Below are 22,248 nucleotides of genomic sequence, written 5' to 3' on the forward strand. Positions count from 1 at the left end.
CAACTACTTGATTCTGTAATCATATTACAGTATTTTTCACATAAAACAGAAGTAAACACTGTAACCAACAGGGCACACAGTAATCTGGTAAACACTGGGAATCTTTTTAAATAAAGACATGGTAACACTAATTTTACATACAGCACAGTGGAAATTACATGAATATGACATGTTCACACTTCAAAACTTGTAATAATGTAGGGCTGTACTCAACCAAAGAAAATCTTGGTCGACCGAAGTCCTGAAATTTTCGACTAGAAATCGACTAAAATCGACTAAAAATGACGTTAGAAAAAAAACCCGTTAAATTAATTAGATGCGCACTGTGCGCAGGACTTGGTAGCCTTGTTGTCCGCCTAAATGAATTATAAATAAACATAAACAACTAGTAGGCTATTTGCAGTATATTAAATCGTTTTTGACCTAATTATTTTGCACTGAAATGAGTCTGACACTCGAGTTTGTCAGCTCTGACGGCGCTGCATCACGTGCACCTGCGCAATATCATAGCTTATGATTTCCGAAAATAGTACTATGTTGTCAACTAGTGATATCATCACAAGAACTGTTGAGGAATATGCAACATAATTTAGACAATTATTTTTGTCATATGTTATAATAAGTTATAACTGTCAGACGCTATCATTTCACCGTGCATGTCCTCGCACCGAGCGAGGCTGAACATGAGCTCAGCGTCGCAGCTGAGACACGAATAGACTATTAATATTAAATTAAAGCTTTTACTCTTAATAAACACAAAAGGCACGTCCACTTTAATAAAAAAATAATATTTATTAAACAAACCAGATCAAGAGCAGAAACGAAATAAAGTGCATAACTGAAAAATAAAGCATCCTAGGCTCAAAACTAACACAACCAACAGCACAGCGCAATTGCGCATTAGGCTCCAAATAAAAAATAAAAAAGTTAGGTTATCACACTAAAACATTGAAATATGCAAATTCTAATATGTTCATATAGCCTACTCAAAACAGACAGGGCAAGCTAACGCAGACAAGTGAGCTTAACGTTACCACTTTTAGATGATATGTCATGTTTGTCGTCAAGCTGTGGAAAACTGTTGCTTGCAAACTTTGCATTCGACCTTTTTCATGTTATCAATTTTAACAAAATGCTGCCACACTGTCGATTTCTTTGTTGTTGACATGTTAGAAGAGGACTGACTATTAAACGCTCTCACAATTAAATAAATAATATTCAGCATCAAACCTTCTATGCTCGACGCTCTCTCTTGGGTTGGACTAATCCAAAAAAGGTGAAAACAAGGGGGGTGTTTTGAAGACAGACTGTTACAGTGAAACAAGGGTACTCTGAAAACACCCCCATTAGCAGTTAGTGCTTTCCACCTGATGAAATGAGCGCGCCTCAGCGCGGCAAAACTGATGAAATAAACGCGGCAGAAAATCGACCAATCAGAATTTTGGTCGAACCAGAACGTATCGACCAACTAATCGACTAATCGACTAGGGCAGTACAGCCCTACTAATCGACTAATCGACTAGGGCAGTACAGCCCTATAATAATGACTCAAATAAACTCATTGTTTCTGCCTTAAATTAATACATTGTTAGCTAGCTGTGTGATTTGTATCTGTACTTAATAATGTATTATACAAAACTGTTAACAGAGATCAAATGAAGACGGAAAATGGGAGCGCTGTGTGCTCAGAGCCACGTTCTCAGTGCAGTCAAAATAAAAGTCTGGTGGGTCCATCAAGATAAAATATCCTGCTTCCAACCCATCAGCCAAAAAGAAAACCTTATCGGCCGATGCTGAGATTTAAAAAGTGCCAAATATCGGCCATGGCAATATATCGGTCAACCACTATTCATGCATGTATATTTATGCATTTGCCAGAAAATTTTATTCAAAGAAACTTGCATCATATGCAAGATTTGAAACCATGACCTGGATATGTTAGCACCATGCTATACTGTTTGAGCTACACGAAAGCTTGTTATTCTACAGAATACCCCAAAATTACTAGTAATCTTTCATAAAAAGAAAAATAAACACCTTTCCTCATCTCAGAATCACCTTTCCTTTGTGGCTGATGTGATCAAACCCCCTTAAGTTTCAATTGCAGGTATCAGTGGCGTTTCAGGAATCAAAAATGCAAACACTTTACATGATCCAGTCGATTTCCAATGGATTAAAGACCAGTCCTGCACTTTTTCTTCAATAACAAGATATTATTTTACTCTGAAATAAGCAACATTACAGAAGACAAAATGCCAGCAAATACATTAACTGAATCAGTTTTCTCAGCTAAAAGCCATAAAAGACCTGCAACCATCTGTCTGTTGCATCTATTTGAGGCGTTTCCACTTTTTAAAGAGAAAAAATGTTTCATAGGCAGCAAGTTTACATCGTAAATCAGAGTGGATGTGTTTCGTGACCTAAACATTCCATGTACTGCTATGTGCAAGGCCATCTAATGACACCCCAAAATAACTCAGACACAAGAGGGCTGACGCTGTCTATTAGCAATGAAGAGCTGGATAGTTGAGATTTTTCATCCCTGTGTTGTTGGTTCTCTGAAGGAGAGAGTGAAAGCTTTCTCTCTTTACTATATCAGCGTGAGGCTGGATGGACGGTGCAGTGATGTCACAGGGGAAGCCATAGATTCTTACAAAGGAGAAAAAAATTCAAAAGTTCAATGTGGCAAACAAGGCTTTTTAATAAACATTTACCTAAAAAAATAAAAATAAAAATCTTCACGTCATCTTTCAATGCGGTTCTGATACTTTGAGATGACAGTTTAGAACTGTCAAATTAATTAGAATTTCAAATATTTGTTAAATTAAAATTAAAATCCACATTTGGGGTGGCACTGCTGCATTGGTCATTGAAAACATTGCAGAAATAATGCAGAGAGGATCTTGGTTACGTTAAAAGAGCAGCATATTAAGAAAGCTGTGTAAAGCTAAAAAACTCAATGTTTGAGACTTTTTTTTCCCCATTCCACTGCATCTCATGTTTTTGAATGCAAAAGTACTTTCCGTGATCAGCGCTTCAGCTATAAATACATGATGCGGTTTTGTTAATAATTGTTTATGCAATTTACGAAATTATATTTGATTTATAAACATTATTATAAAAAAATATTTAATTTTTTATATATACATTTATTTTTTTGCATTAATATTTTGCCTCAGGAGACAATCCAAAATATTTTTTCCCTTAACTGAAATTATGCCTTTTAAATATTAGCAATATTTAAGTAAAAGATTCAAATTTAGTTTTTCTCCCATTTTAATAGCCCTATGTCATGTTACGCTCTTAGGTCTTTAGAATCGCATGGAAAGACAGTATGTCACGTTATAAAAAGGCCCTAAAAGAGGCCAGGGTTGAGCATCTCCGCAATCTAATAGAAAACAACCATAACAATCCTAGGTTCTTATTTAACACCGTGGCTAGACTAACAAATAAACATATGTCTCCTAAACAAAATATTCTGTTACAGTTTAGTAGTAATTCTAAAGTAGTTCTTCACTGAGAAAATAGAAAACATCAGAACCACAATTGTAAACGTTAAATCCTCAATCACGCCTTATAATTCGGCCTCAATTATCACCCCGCAAGAACAATTACAGTGCTTTACAACTATAGAACAAAAAGAGTTAAATAAACTTATCATTTCATCTAAAACAACAACATGTTTATTAGATCCTATACCAACTAAACTATTGAAGGAAGTGTTGCCTGTGGTGGAGGAGCCTCTCCTCAATGTTGTTAACTCATCTTTATCATTAGGTTATGTTCCAAGAACATTTAAACTGGCAGTTATAAAACCTCTCATTAAGAAACCACAATTAGATCCACATAATCTAGCAAATTATAGACCCATTTCAAATCTACCTTTTATGTCTAAAATACTAGAAAAAGTTGTGTCCTCTCAACTGGGCTCTTTCTTGCAAGAAAATGACATCTATGAAAAGTTTCAGTCTGGGTTCAGGCCGCATCATAGCACTGAAACTGCGCTCGTTAAAATCACAAATGATTTACTTTTAGCTTCTGACCAAGGCTGTATTTCAATACTAGTTTTACTTGATCTTAGTGCTGCGTTCGATACTATAGATCATACAATACTCTTAGATTGACTACAAAATTATACTGGTGTTCAAGGACAAGCATTAAACTGGTTTAGATCGTATTTATCTGACCGCTACCATTTTGTTTATTTAAATGGAGAAAAATCGATCATAACTCCAGTAAACTATGGAGTCCCGCAGGGATCTGTCTTAGGCCCTCAATTATTCTCAATATATATGCTGCCACTTGGAAATATTATAAGGAAACATGGAATTAGTTTCCATTGTTATGCTGATGACACTCAAATATATATTTCATCACGGCCGGATGAAAACGCTAAATTATCCAAATTGACAGAGTGTGTTAAAGATATAAAACATTGGATGACGCACAATTTCCTTTTATTGAATCCAGACAAGACAGAGGTAATACTTATCGGTTCAAAAAACCACCCACAAAACCTCTCACAATACAACTTTAACATAGTAGGATGTCCTGTTACTTCATCCTCTACAGTAAAAGACCTGGGTGTTATACTTAGACTGCAGACTGTCTTTTGAAAATCATATTTCATATGTTACAAAAACAGCCTTTTTCCACCTTAGAAACAATGCTAAGCTACGTAATATTCTATCTGTTTCTGATGCAGAAAAGTTAGTTCATGCATTCATGACCTCGAGACTAGATTACTGTAATGCTTTATTAGCTGGTTGTCCTGCATCCTCAATAAACAAGCTACAGTTAGTTCAAAATGCCGCCGCTAGAGTTCTAACTAGATCAAGAAAATATGATCATATAACACCAATTTTATCATCACTACATTGGTTACCTATAAAGTCACGTATTAATTACAAGGTATTGCTACTGACTTATAAAGTCCTAAACGGCTTAGCTCCAGTCTATTTAACCGATCTTCTATCGCCCTATAATCCATCGCGCTCTTTAAGATCACTAAATTCGAGGCTTTTGGTCATACCTAGGATATCCAGATCCACCAAAGGAGGGAGAGCATTTTCACATTTAGCTCCAAAACTCTGGAATAGTCTTCCGGATACTGTTCGTTGCTCAGACTCGCTCTCCCAGTTTAAAACTAGATTAAAGACGCATCTCTTCAGCCAGGCATTTATATAATACTTTTAATCTTACAGTTAAATCCGGTCTTTAGTTCATAAACGCCAGAGGAGAACTGGCCCCCGACTGAGCCCGGGTTCTCCCAAGGTTTTTTTTTCTCCATTAGGTCACCTGATGGAGTTTTTCGGTTCCTTGCCACTGTTGCCTTTGGCTTGCTCAGTTGGGGATATTTGGGGATATTTAATTGAATTAATCAATCAACGATACCATTGATCAGCATTACCAAACGTGGACGTTCCACTAGAAACAAACATTGATGTATTGTTTTAATTTATTACTGTGAAGCTGCTTTGATACAACCTATGTTGTGAAAAGCGCTATATAAATAAACTTGACTTGACTATGACTTACATTAAAGGTCCCGTTCTTCGTGATCCCATGTTTCAAACTTTAGTTGGTGTGTAATGTTGTTGTTAGAGTATAAACAATATCTGTAAAATTATAAAGCTCAAAGTTCAATGCCAAGCGAGATATTTTATTTAACAGAAGTTGACTACATCGAACGGCTGGATTGGACTACACCCCTCTACTTCCTTCTTTAATGACGTCATTAAAACTGTGTTTTGACTAACCTCCGCCCACAGGAATACAGGCGTATTGATGGCGAAATGTCAACAGACGTGGTTGATGTTTATCTATAGTCGGATACCGCAAAAGTTTAATTCGAAGTTGTTAGTTTGCTCTGTCCATTTCACCACGGACTGTTTTTCTAACCTGGGATAATATCAAGCAGGCTTCTCTCAGCGTTTCATACTGACGAAGGGGACAATTTCAACTATATTCCAGCAAGCGGTAAGAAGTGATTTACTGTGACTATGGAAGTAGTGATCAACTTCACATCGTTTCTCTTAGTAGGATGAAAATAATCTTACTTAAACTGTGATTAATATACAGAAAGCGATCAAAGAACAATCCCTTTCCAATCGCCCAAGCTGTCAATCACACAGCGCGAGTTTATCTGGACACTTGCCAAAACTCGTTATGAAATCAATGACGCTGTTACACTGCACAACGAATCTCTTACTGTATTTATATACCTCATGTTTGCATTGGTGAAATCATTAGTGAGTGCAGAAACTGCGTTGCAATGATAAGATCTTTTTTCACGCGATCAACAGGCTGTCATCTGCTCAATGCTCATCACTGCAACCTTTTATGTGACTGAAATAGATCTAAATACTTAAACTTCTCACAATTCGTTAATCCCGATAGCTGTAATAGTAAAAACGTATAATAGCTGTAATAGTAAAAGTTTTCCAGATAGTTCCACATGTAATGCCAGATATTTCATATGCAAGCATGTCAGCCAATCACAGCAGAGGGCGTTTACGCTGAAGTCTCTCAGCAGACACGCCCCTTCAAACAGAGCGTTCAAATCATGGGATGAAATCAGGCTAGGAAATATGCCTTTTATTTCTAAATTATAACAATTTTTGATCTAAAAAACATACTAACATTATAAGGGCACCCCAGGAAACATTATAAAATAATAAAATAATTCACAGAATGGGACCTTTAACATACATTCAGCTCATCTGTACTGATTTCATATACTGATCTCCACAGCCACTGATTTCGCCTAACACTGAATACTTCTAAAATTTTATTATGGTCATGAGACAAATCATATGAATTAAATTATATCTTTATGTAGCACATGACTGCCAAAAACAGAAAACACAAAATTAAATAAACCGAGCAGAAACTGGCTTGAAATAGAAAAAAAAAATCATTGTAGCAACCACCATGAAAACACAGCTTTCACCACCAGTCTCCATAAGAAGCCAGGGCATTTACCTGTATTCTATACTGAGTAACTTACAGATATGAGAGGGCAGATTGTGATACGAATGTAAATAAGGACATCAAACATCACCTTTCATCATTTGCAGCATATGATAAATCAGATCAATTAGATCTCCTTTCACATACATCAGATTTGCACTGAAAGTTACTATATAGAACATGTAAAGAATGATGTTATATCCAGTGACCGCTCTGAAGAAGAAAAAGGGGAGGGAAACAAGATTAGGATCTGTGAAAGGAATTACAGAACTTCTGAAAGCTCAGACAGAGAACGACAGGAAATGACAAGAGCATGACAGAGAAAGCAAACAAGAGGAAAGAAAGAAGTAAAGTAGAGATTGAGAAAGAAAGTGTAATTCGAACATAGTAATAACTTAACATGGCCAATAACTTCCAATGCAATTAAGTTGTTTCCAATTTTGCCATAACAGCAAATTAAGTTCAGTTTCTTTTTTAAAAAGAATACAAGATGCATGCAGACTTACTGAAGACAAACTGTGGCAGCACAAATATTGATTCATATTGTATCCCAAAAAGGGGACAGAATCGGCAGGTACTATGCTATAGTATATCAATATCTGGGTCAAGATAAAATATAAGATTTCTGAGATAACTTTGGGTACAATTTATATTTATATTGATTGTTGCTCGTCTCTTTTCCCCCAAATATTCATGAAAATTAACCAAAAATGTTTTTATTGGCATGAGAAAATCGGTTGGGATATCAATTAATAATATTTAAAATTATTGCTATATTTTATATGTTACCCCCACCACTAATCCTAACTCCAGAAATCAGAGAGTTGATTGCATTTAAAACTGTTACATATTCAATAATGTTGTTGTGGAAGAAGTTTTTACATCAATTTCACACACACAAAAAAAGAAAAAGAAAGTAAAATATAAAATCCATTCGCCTTCAAGGAGAAAACTTAAACCTACATTCATTCATTGCACCAAAAATAAGGCACCCATATAACCACCACACAACCATCAAGTTTTAAGTCAAGGATTCCTGTGAGTCATAGAACAGGATCTCTGAACCACATCAGTGGTAATCAGACTCCTGTGCAGAGCAGCGGACACCTGATTCTCTGAGGCACTGGCGGTGCAAAACTACAGACTGCTGATGTCCCTGTGATAAATGCATTCAGGGACTTCTACTCACAGCCCCACTGCTTACAATGGCCCTCAGTCTACTTTAGTGCAGCAAGGTGGTTTTGATTCCAAGATGGGCAGCACTCATTGTTAAACCAGAACAGAGAGCAAAAAGTTCTTGCTAAAAGAGACAGAGACAGTGATTATTGGTGATTCTTCGTTATTACAAAAAGCTTATGCACCAGAACATTACTTGATAAGACCTTTAAGTATATTTAGGTAGGTTTAAGGGTCCCAAAATGCACTCAGAAGTGACTCAGCAGCAAATGGGGCAAATGACATTATGAGAACTACTTTTTGAAAGAGCAGCTCCATTCCAGCCTCCATTACAAAACAAATGGCAGAGCGCCCCGCATAAAACTACAGGCGACATGTTGATGGTAATAATCTGATATGAACAACAAAGAGTGTAAAGCCCACCATAAAATTCTTCAATCACTGACGAGACACAGAAATCCAGCGTGCCTAGAAAGAGGCACTCATGAGTTCTGTTTTCAAAGCCAGTCGTGACAAAAATATGCAGGTCAGCTTTTCAGAGGATAACAGAGGTATGCGACCAGAGGGGAACAATCATCTCTCAAACCTGTTCGTATTTCACAAAAGCTAAAATAAACCCACTCAGAATAAAACCAAAAATAAACCAAAATAAACCATCTCATTTGGATTCTTGATATCATTTCAGAGCGAACCCTTTCCTTTTTAATATTTTGATGAATTTTAGAAAATATTATTTATAATGTCTTTTATGTGAATTTTCAAGTCTTCTTGAAAAGTGAACTTACATGCTGTCTGAGATGTGGCTTTCTGTGCGTGCTATGACGGCGTAAATGACTGGTCATATCAGAGCATACGGCACTCGCAACAAGTTTACAAAGAGTGTCTGTTTTTTCCACGTAACTTATTGGGAAGTCAAAATGTTCCCAGACAGGAGACTTACATGATGCAGGCAGCGGCTCTGTCAGCGGCTGGTTTGGGCTTGCCGATGCAGAACTACAACACACCAACATATGAGAAACTGTGATCATGTCAGCAATAGATACTAACAGTTGATTTGACCGCTACTCTCACGTGAAATGCATGCAGAGCGTATCTATCGACAGAAACATTAGTGGAACTCTTGTCCGTTTTACGCACTATTATAGATGTCTCATCAGATTTGAGATTAACGCGGTGCAAGTGCGTACCGAACCGTGGGTGGAAAATGATACCGTTCGATTTTTTACCGACGACCGTTACACCCCCGATATGCATACTCAAAATGATATCGACCATCTTGCACTTTTTAGACATCAGCATCAGCCATTAAAATACCCACAATGGTGGAGCACTAAACGTAACCACCATAAACCTGTCCTGAACATTTGGTCAAGCTACATTCTGCCCCATTTGAAACCTTGTACTCCATATAGCAACTTTCAGAGTTCAGCTTAATGCTATAGCATTTTAATCACATTAAACGTAACATATAATTTCCATTTTATTTTCAGTCTGATAGAAATTGCTCTCAATTTGAGCTAAAATGGTAAGCCCTAAAAACAAGTTCAAACAAGGCTGCACCAAAATGCCCTTGTCTCCACTTCCTCTTTCCAGCAGGAAATTAATACTCCAGCCAAAACCTTTTCATTAACTCCACTGTGACACTAGCAATGATAATGACTGCTTATAAGACCCGTCTCAAATACCCAGCAATTAACAACTACTAACCAATTCTCACTGCATTACTCCTAGTGGTGCTGAATCAAAAAATCTGAATACAAACATAGTAGCAATGACATCACAAAGCCTTTTTTCTCCAAGAACCATGAATTAATTTAATTATTCAGATTACAAAACACTTGGATTGACCCCTTAGCTTAGAAAGAGGACTTTAAATATTCTGCACAAATGTAACATTTAGATTTTAGGCAGAGCCACTAAGTTATAAACAAATACATAAACATAAACACCTAGCCCCTGATTCATGTTTTCTGTAGGATTGCAAGAGTATGAGGCATGTTACTGCAATAGCCACTATATTCACACTGTAAAGGCTACAGAATCATATTTGATACACACATTTCTAAGGCCTCTAAATTATCAACTTTGTTGAAAACCCTGTTGTAAACTAGTATCCACATGTATTCTGCCCTTTGATGGATAGTTCATCCTTTTTGAGCCAGTAAAATGGCAGAAAAAAAAAATTCAACCTTTTTGCTGTAAAATCTTTAATGACTTTTATAAAACGTAATAATAATTTTTGATTTTTTTCTAAATTAATATTTACTGGACTTAAGCAACTTGGTTTACTTTGTTATCCATATAAATTTATAGCAAAAAATTGTTACAATGTATGTATCAAATATGATACAACAAACTTTTGATGAACGTTATTTATACATATCTCAAACATTGTACTGCATTTCTTGCATTTTATGTTTTTCCCCCACAAAATTAAAACTACTGAGTTTTATAATTAAACTAAGCATTTAGATATCATCACACTGACATGTTGGGAGATAGAGTTATATTTCTAAGCACTTTATGTTAGTAGTCTGTTATATCCTTGATTTACATTACAAGCATTCAGAATTTCATTCATTATTTTTGACCATAAATAACAGCAACAGCCCCAAATTGCATATGTCTCCTCTGTTTTTTTCCTAAAGTTTGAGCTTCATATACTCACTGCTATATGGTCCATAAAAGCCTGGTGTATCAAAACATATGCAAACCTTCTTTTTTTTCTTTTTAAAGGTTCAATAGCTATTCCATTAAAAAATGTTCTGACTATTGTTACATATGTCAGGGTTTACATGGTTAAATACACATACAGTGTGTACTGAACTGCCAAAAATCCACTTTTATCTTTCTGTGCGACTTTTGTCAAATAATTCAGAGACACATAAGTGAGAATGAATGACTCAAATCCGCTCATACATCTCTGCTCTGCATATATTGTGAATGGCGTGTGATGTAAACCCTACAAATCACCACATAATTAAGGCTCTTACAACAAAAGCATTGGAATACACTTGGAAAACTTTATAGCAAACCAGTCACGACCTGATGACAAACCAATACGCCTTTCATTCTTCTTAAATAGAAAACTGACGTGTAACCGCACAAAACTACATCCAATTGTGCATTTTGTAACATTTCTTTGAAAATGTTAGCAATTTTCTTAAGCATAAACTGTCTACTCAGAGGTTGCAAGGACGCTGCAGATTGTTTGGCCTATCAGAGCTAACATATGGAAGAGCTAATAGACTACAGCAAAGTTTCAGCAGTTTATGAGCATGTTTGAAACAACTTGTGGGAACTTTTGGACACTAAACAGACATGAGTTAGAGTTTAAATAAGCTAATTAGAAGAAAGTAAGTTTCTTTGACAGTGTGGCAAAAACTTCTTGTTCTAACCAAAACTTTGGACAGAGCAGAAATAAAGTGGAGCAGACGGGAAAATAAAGTATACGCACCCAGGAGTTTCTTGACCTCTTCCTCGCTCATGAATACGTTTACGTTCGGCCTATTGTTGTTGTTTATGCCCGGCGCATTGCTCGGGTTGGTGAGGCATCGGGCCCCTTCGAGGAGCAGGAGGAGAAAGAAACCCCCTAGTCTCCACAATACCGTATGGTGCCAACCCCGGGACACCGCCGACGCCGCGCCTCCACCGGAGCCCTGCGCTGGCAGAAACATCACAGCCCACCGTCGCGTCAAAAAGTCTTGGCGATCGAACTGAGCCACGGAACCTCATCCAAAACTTGAGTTACTTCTTCCCGAGGGCGACATACTACTAGGTTTGATGACGGCGCTCTCTGTCGACCCCTCTCTCTTCTCCGTATTGTCCCCCTCACCCGCCGCTGATAGCCGTCCAGCTAACTTCTGTTAGCTCGCGCTCAATCTCAGTGAGCGCACGGGCGCGAGCGGGGCCAGTTGGACGGTGTTAAAGCGATGTCTTTCCTCTGGGAGAAAGTCCTTAGCTTTTATTTATTAAAATCTAAATTTCCCGGACAAGCTACAAATACTATCCCAAACAAACAGTCCTTAAAAGTGTCCTCCTCCAGCTCTGTCCTTTCATGGTCTTTTTCCACCCGCAATCTCAGTTTTCATTGAAGAAAGGGGGGGTCATTTACAACTTGCGCGCGCACGCAGGGACGTTTACGGGCGCGTTCCTGGAGTGGTGTGTGTTTAATGTAAGACAGACAGGTGACATTATGAATTGAATTGAGCCCAATTACTAGGCTGCCTGTTGAACCTGTTTGAGCTCGAATGAATTTTTGTGGAAAATAGAAATGTGCGTTAAACAAAAATAAAATAACTAGTTCAGCTAAATGAAACACATTGTCCCTCCCTTCTATTACAAATAAAATGTATTATATGACTCAGTAAACACAAGTCTATGACTCAGTAAACAATATGTAAATAGTATAGTAAGAAGGTTTAATTAGATTTAAAATACAATACACTATACAATACAGTATCAGTACAATATCTACTGTAATGGGAATTCATATAATTCCAGGGAATCTGTTGCCTGTAAAAGACTGAAAACCCCCTGAATATATATTCTTGAACAGAATATAGGCCTACCTGATATGATTCATTATAGCTTATCAAGTATGACTTTATAGGCTATATATTTCTCCAATTATATCACTAACAACACACATCTTTGGTGTATGTGCATTGATATTTAAATCAGTTTGTTTGCAAAAAAAAAAGTGAATACATTATTTGTAATATACACAGAACCATCATCATCATCATTTTCATTATAGGCTTTTTCCCATTTAAAATGTATACTTTTTTTATTCTATATTTGTACGATTTGTACACCTTGTCATGAGCTGGTCTGTTTTCTCTTCCTGCATTTTTTCATAGAACATAATATTTTGTATTAACTTCGTATGTTTAAGTCTGTTTTATGGTTTTATTTTACCTTCTGATTCTCTTTTAGTTGTTTTATTTCATTTTTTATTTATGTTTTATATTGATATTGAGGGGAAACTGTATTGCCAATTACTTTATTTTACATTGTGAACCTTATGCTTGTGAAAGCACTTTGAGTTGCATTCCATGTATGAAAAGTGCTATACAAATAAATGTTTATTATTATTGTTATTATTATTATATAATATACATTTATTTATATATATGATGTATATAGACAAATTGCGATTTGCACTTCTGGTTAGACGCTATATTCAAATTTCACTGGCACTGTACTTGTACTTTGCACAATGACAATAAAGTTTAATCTAATCTAATTTAATGGCAAAAATGCATTAACTGCAATCCAAGCTGTGGTTTAAGTGCTTTCCTAAAAGGCACAATGAGGATAGAGCGGGGAATTTGATATCCGTAACCATCTAATTCCTGTCACTACTTACTTGCTAGGGACTGTGGCCTTGAAGTTTAGAGGGCAAGATCCATACCCACTACATATTTCACAAATCAAGACAAACAGTCCCAGGGAACTTTCCCTATGAAAAAAAGATCCTAAGCTTTTTTCTTTCCTTTCCTTTTTTTTTTTTTTTTTTTTTTTAAACAAAATAGTGACATCTTGTGGTAATTCATAGTTTATCTAGCCTGGCTAAAACTCAAAATCTTTTGTCTGGGTAAAAATGCCCACAAATCAGTGAAAAATTATATATATCTTTACGTTTCATATGTAAAGATATATATCCCCCCCACCCCCACCCCCACACCACAAGAATTTGGAGAAAACATGACGTTTTAACATTTTATTATTAAAATATTCAACTACAAAAACAGACTATAAACACTATTTACATGGTAGTTAGCAGACTGTTTAGCTTTACACAAACAGAAACAATGGTGCGACACTTTTTCCAGTATTTTGTGCAATCTTGCTGTAAGAGATAACCAGGCTTGAGTAGAATGAAATTCTGGTAGGTTTTGGAGATTGAACAGACAATAATTCAAATAAAAAAATTCCCTGAGGGACTTGACGGCCACTACATGTCAATATCTAATAATATTTACATTTGAGGTATGCTAATTGATGCAGGTAACTCCTAAAGCATATGGTCAAAGGTCATCTATAGATCTGGAACTGTAAATAACCAAATGCGTCCATAGGACAATGTAGCCAAGGAAAGGTGACCAGTGATGCAAGAAAGGGTCAACAATGATGTTAATGCATCCTCATTTGAACTGAGACAGAGAGAAGCAATTACTCCCCAAAGTTGTCATTGATCCAGCCTCCTAAAACAGGAAAAACACATTCGGTATGTGACACACACACATATATATATATATTTATATATATTTGTCCATTTCTATCAGAGATAGAAAATAAACTCACCACTATTATTGTTGTTTTTGAGTTCTTCTGTCTAATGAGAGAGGGGGAAAAAATGTTGTTTTATTTTTATCCGTAGCATTAAAAGAGCAATCTATCAGCTCCATGCCATGATTTAAATTGTATAACAAAATCACTTTCCACCACATATTTAAATCTACAGTGAATCCAGGGAGGACAAAGTTGTACGTACTTGGAGTTTTCTTAGGCAGCAAAGGCTCACAGATCTCTTTAAAACAAACATCCTGCTGAACTTTATATGTCCTTTTGTACCTGAGGGAGAAAGCAAGACAAGTACTCAGTAGATGCAACTAGTGGATTAGACTGGACCAAAACAGGACAACAGAACACACAGGAGTCACTTACAAATAATGGCAAACACCCTCCTCCCATACAGGTACACTCTTTGTTTCGGAGTAAAGGCGAGTACATGGGTGAGGCACACGCTGACAATCTGTGTACAACAGGGCAGAGACAGGAAATATAGAGACGATCTTATTTCAGGCAAAGGTGTTAAATATTATATTATTTTACATTATATTAAAGATTATATAGATTTTATTTGTGTCTGATTGATGATTTTTGTCTAGCTAGTGGGATAATAATGTATAAATAATAAACAAAAATAATAAAATCAAGGGGTTAATAATAAAAAAATAACCTCAAATTACAAAAGGAATAAACTCAAGTTTAAGATTGGCATGAAACAGAAGTTGCAATAGTCTATTCTTCACTATTATGAATGAAACGGCTTTTCGAACAAGAAAAAAAATGTAGGGAGGGGCTTGATTTAGTCCAGACTGGAATTGATTGGATCATTGTGGCATGCTATTCCTGGGACTGACAGGTTCTCCCTCTTCATCATCAGAGAAAAGAAGAGATGTTGTTGCAAGTGGGAGGGGAAGATATTTTGAATAAGATTAAGAGGGAACATTCATTGTTAAAATAATAATGATGTGCACGGATAAATCATTTCCGATAAAAACTGCAATATTCCATAAAAATAAGTATGGTGACTTTAATTGGGCATTTATTAGTGATTAATTGGTGTGTGTTTGCATGCTTGTGAATGAACAGATGTGGTCATACTAACATAGCTCACACCGTCTGCCTTTGAAACCAGTGGCACAGTTGCAGCTGAACGACTCGTTGATCTGCGCACATGTTCCACCATTCTGGCAGGGCTGAGTTCTGCAGTCTTGAGATGACTCTAAAAAAAAGAAAAAAAAGTTTTTAGATACAAACACATGTACACAATGCTTTGCTACATGAATACTTTAAACACCGGTAAGCTTGCAGCTTTTTCATGTTTGGGTTTATTTAGCTGCTCTTTTAAATACACATAATCACATGCACATAAATATGCACATTTAAACAACCATAAGTCAATTTTTTTGGCCTTAAACCATAATAGATTGCTGACAGATGTGGTTGTTTATGGTGACTGTCATGCTGCAGATTATTCAGAATACATGCAGTGGTATTTTGCCTCCTTCAGCTGGGACCAATTAGAGAGTTTGAATACCACCAACTGTTAAAACACTCTCCTGTTTTAAGAACTCCCTGCCTCAAGTGAATCAACAAATTTCACTTGTCTAATAATAATCTTTATAGAGCTTTATTGAAAGATTACCTACCAGATTTACTCTTTGGCGCTTCTTGAGGAATTTCCAGGGCTAGACTGATCTTATTGGTGGTTTCTTCCATCTTTTCTAATTTGATTGGAGCATCAGGCTCTGTTTAAGAAATAATAAGAAATAAGAAAATCAATCAGGTTTTAAAAACATAGATATAAAAGCAGCTCTATATTTTCATGTATTTTTAAGAGAAATGTTAAGCCTAATATTGTAAAAACATGCTGCTGCTGCTGCTGCTGCTGCTGCTTTATTATTATTATTATTATTATTTAAGAAATGGCTTCTGTATTTTAGTACATTGTAATACTTAATATTACTTTAAAATTGTGTCTGGAAAATAATTACTTATAAAATAGTAATGTTAACAGTGTATTTTTTCTACTCTTTATAAGAGTAGATCACTACAGATTACAAACATGAAGAGAAATATTCAAATTAATTTGATTAATTTATTTAGTGCTTTCATAATAAATATCACTCCACATATTACAGAATACATTGACTTACGCAAAATGCCAAGCTAAATGCAACAATGGTCATGAGAACTCAGTAGAAAGATATAGCAAAAACACAAACTATTTCTGAACGTATGCCACTAGGAAGGCGTAATAAACATTCGTATATTTTTTTTCCATAAATCTACATGAACATTTGGTTTTTATTTCTTACCATTAAAAACTAATAAAATAACCATATTTAATCTCACGATTTCTACCATTATAAAGAAGAATGAAAGTAATAATGGAAGTAATAAAAAGTAATAAAAGAATACTAGCAATAAAATGTAAAGTACTAAAATTAGGTCATTGGGATAAAAAATACTGAATTTATTAATATTCTCAGTTAAAATGTTAACTTCGACAACCCTTAAAAACATTTAGTAAAAACTTGAGAATGAATGAGAATGTTTTCTCTCAAGTTTCCTCGTTTGAAAACCTCTTAAATAAAGCATAAATGTATTAATTTAGCAGATTTGGGTCCTAGATTTGTTAGATTAAAACAACATAACTTAAAATGTAGTTTAAAAACATTATGCATTACAAGTTAAACAATCTTATATGAAGTAATTACTGACTTGTGCGATGTCTGATAGTTTTATGTGGAAGTTTGGTAAATTTAGCTGTAATTCTCCCTCTTCCATCAACAAGCTCTGTATATCTGAAAGAGAAAATAAAAACAGAGAACTGATTGTACAACTGGCTTCCCAACATTGCATCCATAATAACTGCGTTGCATCTGTAAAGCACTTTACCTTAGTGGTTCTTCAAGGAGTTCTGTTTGCTCATCTGTGCCTCCATCTTGAACTTGAGTCAAGGTCTGTCCCATCTGCTGGTCCTGTCCTCCTTGAGGTCTATCACCTCTGCTTTGGTCCTTTAGAATTGGTACTGGGCAATACAGGACACACAGACGGGTCACCATGATGACGACATTTTTACAATCTGCAGACAAGCAGTGATCTTAAATATCGGCGACTCACGTGTGGTGAAGGCTAGGTGTTGAGGGACGCTCTGGATGTTGTCCTGGCCCGTTTTGCGTACTGCAGTGAGGGCAAGTCGGTAATGCTGGCCAGGAATGAGGTCTCGTATGGTGTACGTCCCCAAACTTCCATCAGGTAGGTAGCGGCTACGGGTGCTCAGGCCTCGAGTAATATTAACTACAAAACCGTCTGGAAGACTCCGAGGATGATGGTCCCATGTGACCCGAGCAGAGGTAGTGGCGATATGGGAGAGTGTAAGATTCTGAGGTGGAAGCGGCCCTGGTGGAGTGGACAGTATAATGTGCTGTTATGACAGAGGTGCATGTGTTTGTAACCAGTGTTAGGGGATAACGCATTACAAATAACATGCATTATGTCATAGGTGCCGATTTCTGCTTCTGGCAGTGGGTGCCCACCCTTCACCCCTCCAATAGCATCAACCCCATCGGCTAATTAATGGGGAATATCTCATGTTTCTCTGTGGATGCTCGAACCCCCAAGCACCCATGGGATCGGCACCTATGCATTACGTAATCAAAATGCTTTTGTGATGTAACGAGTAAAGTAATACATTACTTAATAAATGTACATATTTATATTTGAGTTACTTTTTTAAAAAGTAATGCATGTTACTTTTCAGTTTAATTAAAGGTGCAATAGGTGAATCCCTACAGAGACATTTTTTTTGTTATGCTGGTTGAAAGTCTCCTCATTTCCTGATAGCATTCAAGCCTGTTAAACTGTCTAAATGTATTTTTATTAATTTTTATCATCTGTGGAAGTCGTATGCCATAAAATGTTCGTTCAATCATTTCATGACATACATTCACGTACACTGTGCAGACAGCGCGAGAATGGCAGGCAAACAACCTAGCTTTCCTTCTGAACCAACAACAAGTGGCAAGTATCTCAAATTCATGTTTGATAGTACAGTTCTATGTATCACTGACTTTGCCCTGTGGAGATAATTCAGAGATTTCAATGTCCTGAAATCACATATAAATAAAGCTGAAATACAGTGCGTACTTTCCTTTATGTCAACAGGTCAACTTCTGAACTGGAGTCATTTCACAATCACATACTTATGTATGTAAGCAAGTGTTTCTGTTTCTCCCCTCACTGTCTACTGTAAAGATTTCTCACCTGTGAATGACATATCATGTAATCCAATAACGTTGTCCCTAGTCGTCTCTGTGCGCGTTCATGTGTTTTGGAGGAGGCATGTCTTTGGATGGCGATTTGCAGGGAGAGTGGGATCGTATGCTTTCAACACTAGCAGGCTAAAGTTAGCATTTCTCAGATCACCTATTGCACCTTTAATTTGCTGTAAAAAAAATTAAACTACAGTCTATAGTAACTAACTATAGTCACATAGACATTCGCATGCATGTGTGGGAAAAGACAAAAAGTACAAATGAAGACTTCAGATGCAAAAGCCATCTGAAATTTTCTTCTAGAATGATCATTTTTATCAAGCTTGTATATTTAAGTTCAGTAATTTCACTTTAATGACAATGAATAGGTAATTTTCATTGCCATTAAAGTGAAATAACTGAACATAAACATACAAGCTTGATAAAAATGATCATTCTAGAAGAAAATTTCAGATGGCACTTAGAGGCTTTTGCATATGAAGTCTTCAAATATAACAAAACACATTACTTTCAAAATTCAGAAAAATATTGGTACAGTAGGTCATTTAACCCGTAATGTGAAGAGATCTTTGGCATGGCATACATAGCTTTAGGGGTCAGGAATATTCTAAGTGGTCATAATATAATATTCTAAATGTGTTTTTAAAAGAAAATGAAGTAACACAACGAATTACTTTCCACAAAAATAAACAAAGTAATGTAATTAGTTACTTTTTAAGGAGTAACGCAATATTGTAACGTATTACTTTTAACTTTCCCCAGCACTGGAGAGATACTCACTGGTCCAGAAGTGCAGTGGCCCAGCAGATTTGCTAGTTGATGGCAGGTCTTCAGGGCGCAAACCACTCTGTGTGACTACGTCTACTGTGTACATCTGACCAGGGAGCAATGTGCTGTGGGTTACACACAACTAATCAGTCAAATATGTGTTTTCAATTTCATATTTTAAACATTTACGTGATCTCAGAACATTAAATCCAATTTAGTGATGCACTGAAATTTTGGCAACAGGAAACATCCAAGAAAACCAACAGGAAACCAAGACAGCCAAAAACTAAAAAAAAAAAAAACCAACAACTACAAAATAAAATAAAATAAATAAATAAATAAATAAAATATTTTGTTTTAGTGAAATTGTTTTAGAGGGCCGAAATAGTGAAAATTGACCAAAACACGATGAATTAGTCCTACTCCCACAACACGTTTGAACTGTTGAAGTGTCCATTTTGAACACAATGTGGGAAGGCTACAACAGGTAAACGTCAGCAGTGTGAACGCCTCATTATGATCAAAAAGTAGCAATATGTAAAAATTCTTCAGTTGAAATAAAAAGAAGCAGCTCCGAAGAACTTGTATAGTTTAATATATCACCTAAGAACAGATACCCTGAACAGCACGAAGTTTAATAAAAAAAAAAGTCCAGTTTAATGTAAGAGAGGAATTGTGGCCATCTAGTGGCTCATACTTGTATTGCAGGTAAACGTTCTAACCGTAAGACAGAAGATTGTAACCCTGCACAGTTTCTTCTTTTATTATGTGTTGGTGAGTACTTTACACAATTAATCACGTGGTGCCTTCAAGTGCACCTAGGAAGCTCTTACTTCTTGGTCCAGAGACTCATTATTACATTATGACATTATATGGAAGTAGGGTAAGGGAAAACAAAACAATGGTCACTCATGTGCTCAGAACTCATAAATATGACATTTCTGACTGCACTTGAAGGCTGCAACAAACTAGATGGACCAATTACAATTATAATTTTCCTCAAACTATGCAGACAGTTCACAGACTTAAAACATGAGGGGGCGACAAGCTTCAGTCTTGCAATGCAATTTGCATGAGAAGTAATTTGTAGCTGCACCTGTGTTTTCTCTTTCTTTGTCATGACTGACCTGAAGGTGTACTCTGTGACGCTGCTATTGAGCACAGCTGTGCGAGATCCACTACCATCTGCCGGCACCAGGGACACTCGAACCTGACTGATGGCAGCATGGCGGCCAACATGCACCAGCCACTGCAGCCATACCTGAGAAGACGACACATTCACTATCTCCAGCTGTTCCACCTTACGTGGCCCTGAGACAGAACAGGAGAAGAAGAGCCTGTGAGTGAATACTCTACTTGTATATGTTTAGAACTATTAGTGTGTAAAAATTAATCACATTTAATAGTGCTTCACATATTTTTTTCTTGAGACACAAACAACGTTACATTCATAATAAGGGCCATAACAAACAAACACAGAGTCAGACTTTATTAAGTGTCTTTAACTACTATGTACATAAACAAAAACAAAATGTTAGGTACAATGTACTTATTGTGCTCATGTTGTATTGCAAAACACTTCTGCTGCTATTGAGGTGGGATATGGGTAAGGGGTTTAGTGGTATGTTTAAGGGTGAATTGTATCAAATGATTGATTTAAATGTTAGTACAAAGTAGTTTAAAGACACAGACCAAACACAGATATTGCATTCCTGCTGTCACGATGTGCTAAGAAAACAGGATGTAACATAATCACCATATAGGTACAGAAGAAAAAGTGGGAGCTCTCACTAGTGCGGATGAGAGCGAAAGCTGGCTGGCTTATGTCATTGCTGTTGGTGTTGCGTTTGACAGAGAAGGTGGAGATGTTGTAAAGCTGTCCGGGGTTCAGACCCTGCAGCACATAGGTAGAATGCTGCTTCTCCAGGAAGTCTGTCTTCCTTGGTCCACGACCAACAGGAGCAAAGGCAACAGCAAAGCCGCTGATCAAATTCTGAGTGGCATCTGAATGATCCCAGCGTAACTCAACTTCATTTTCTTCTACCCGCAACACATGCAGGCCAGATGGAGGCAACAGGTCTGAGAACAGTGAAAGTATTTTAAATAACTCAAATACCTTCTAAGCCAGTGATTCTTCACCAGGTGGCTGAGGCCCACTAGAGGGCCTCAGCAAACTTCCAATGGGGCCTCAAGATGATAAAGCAAGCTAAAACAACAATTAAATCAAGTTGTTCCTTATTTCAATTCACCCTATCGAAAACTGTATTTCTTTTTTCTTTCAGGTTTGAGGTAGCATAGTTTTAAATGTGATTTTTAAGTCATGGATAAGTCATGTAAATTAAAGGTAAGGTAGGCAATTGCAGAGAGGCTAGCAATAGCAAGCTAGCTTTGAAAGCATGATCCCACTACCTCGTATCTTAAATACACATAACATTACAATAATAATGAACGTAAACGACTTACAGAGCTCTAGTTATACCACCTCACTGCTGCAGATTCATTTCAGCGTTTATAATGTTGACATAGAAATGCATAAATCCGCGTCTGAGGACATGAACAGCTTGGGTAAAACGTCATGGGTTTCCATCTCGTAATTACGGTAATGACATGGTGTGAACGCGGCATAAGCTCGTTGTTTGGGTTCAGGGGGAGCTGTAAAAGGGGACTGCTGGGTTTTTTTGGCGCTTGGTTGTCTCTGTATAGCCTTACGGAACGTGCAGGCTGCGTGGAGGTATGGAAATAGGCCTACGTATGTTGA

At 36.6% G+C, this 22,248-nt stretch overlaps 2 protein-coding genes across 4 annotated transcripts in view; both read right to left on the minus strand.

Annotated features, from left to right (window-relative positions):
• ryk (receptor like tyrosine kinase) overlaps positions 1–12,251 on the minus strand; it is a 66,296-nt gene extending 54,045 nt beyond the window's left edge. The window contains exon 1 of one of the 2 annotated variants that reach the window (XM_081381802.1): positions 11,606–12,251. In XM_081381802.1, coding sequence (XP_081237928.1) covers positions 11,606–11,825 — 220 coding nt within the window. In that variant the 5' untranslated portion in view covers positions 11,826–12,251. The remainder of the gene's footprint in view (positions 1–11,605) is intronic. The other variant, XM_081381801.1, reaches the window with a different exon arrangement.
• A 1,608-nt stretch (positions 12,252–13,859) lies between these two features.
• sned1 (sushi, nidogen and EGF-like domains 1) overlaps positions 13,860–22,248 on the minus strand; it is a 31,315-nt gene continuing 22,926 nt past the window's right edge. For both annotated transcript variants that reach the window (XM_081380388.1, XM_081380387.1), the window contains exons 21-32: positions 21,282–21,569; positions 20,618–20,801; positions 19,503–19,615; positions 17,569–17,847; positions 17,344–17,476; positions 17,167–17,249; positions 16,092–16,190; positions 15,548–15,664; positions 14,821–14,908; positions 14,648–14,727; positions 14,458–14,488; positions 13,860–14,357 (exon numbers count right to left, since the gene is read on the minus strand). In XM_081380388.1, coding sequence (XP_081236514.1) covers positions 14,463–14,488; positions 14,648–14,727; positions 14,821–14,908; positions 15,548–15,664; positions 16,092–16,190; positions 17,167–17,249; positions 17,344–17,476; positions 17,569–17,847; positions 19,503–19,615; positions 20,618–20,801; positions 21,282–21,569 — 1,490 coding nt within the window. In that variant the 3' untranslated portion in view covers positions 13,860–14,357; positions 14,458–14,462. The remainder of the gene's footprint in view (positions 14,358–14,457; positions 14,489–14,647; positions 14,728–14,820; positions 14,909–15,547; positions 15,665–16,091; positions 16,191–17,166; positions 17,250–17,343; positions 17,477–17,568; positions 17,848–19,502; positions 19,616–20,617; positions 20,802–21,281; positions 21,570–22,248) is intronic.

Source organism: Scardinius erythrophthalmus (genome assembly GCF_964197995.2).
Source record: "Scardinius erythrophthalmus genome assembly, chromosome: 12".
In the NCBI taxonomy this organism is placed as follows: Eukaryota; Metazoa; Chordata; class Actinopteri; order Cypriniformes; family Leuciscidae; genus Scardinius; species Scardinius erythrophthalmus.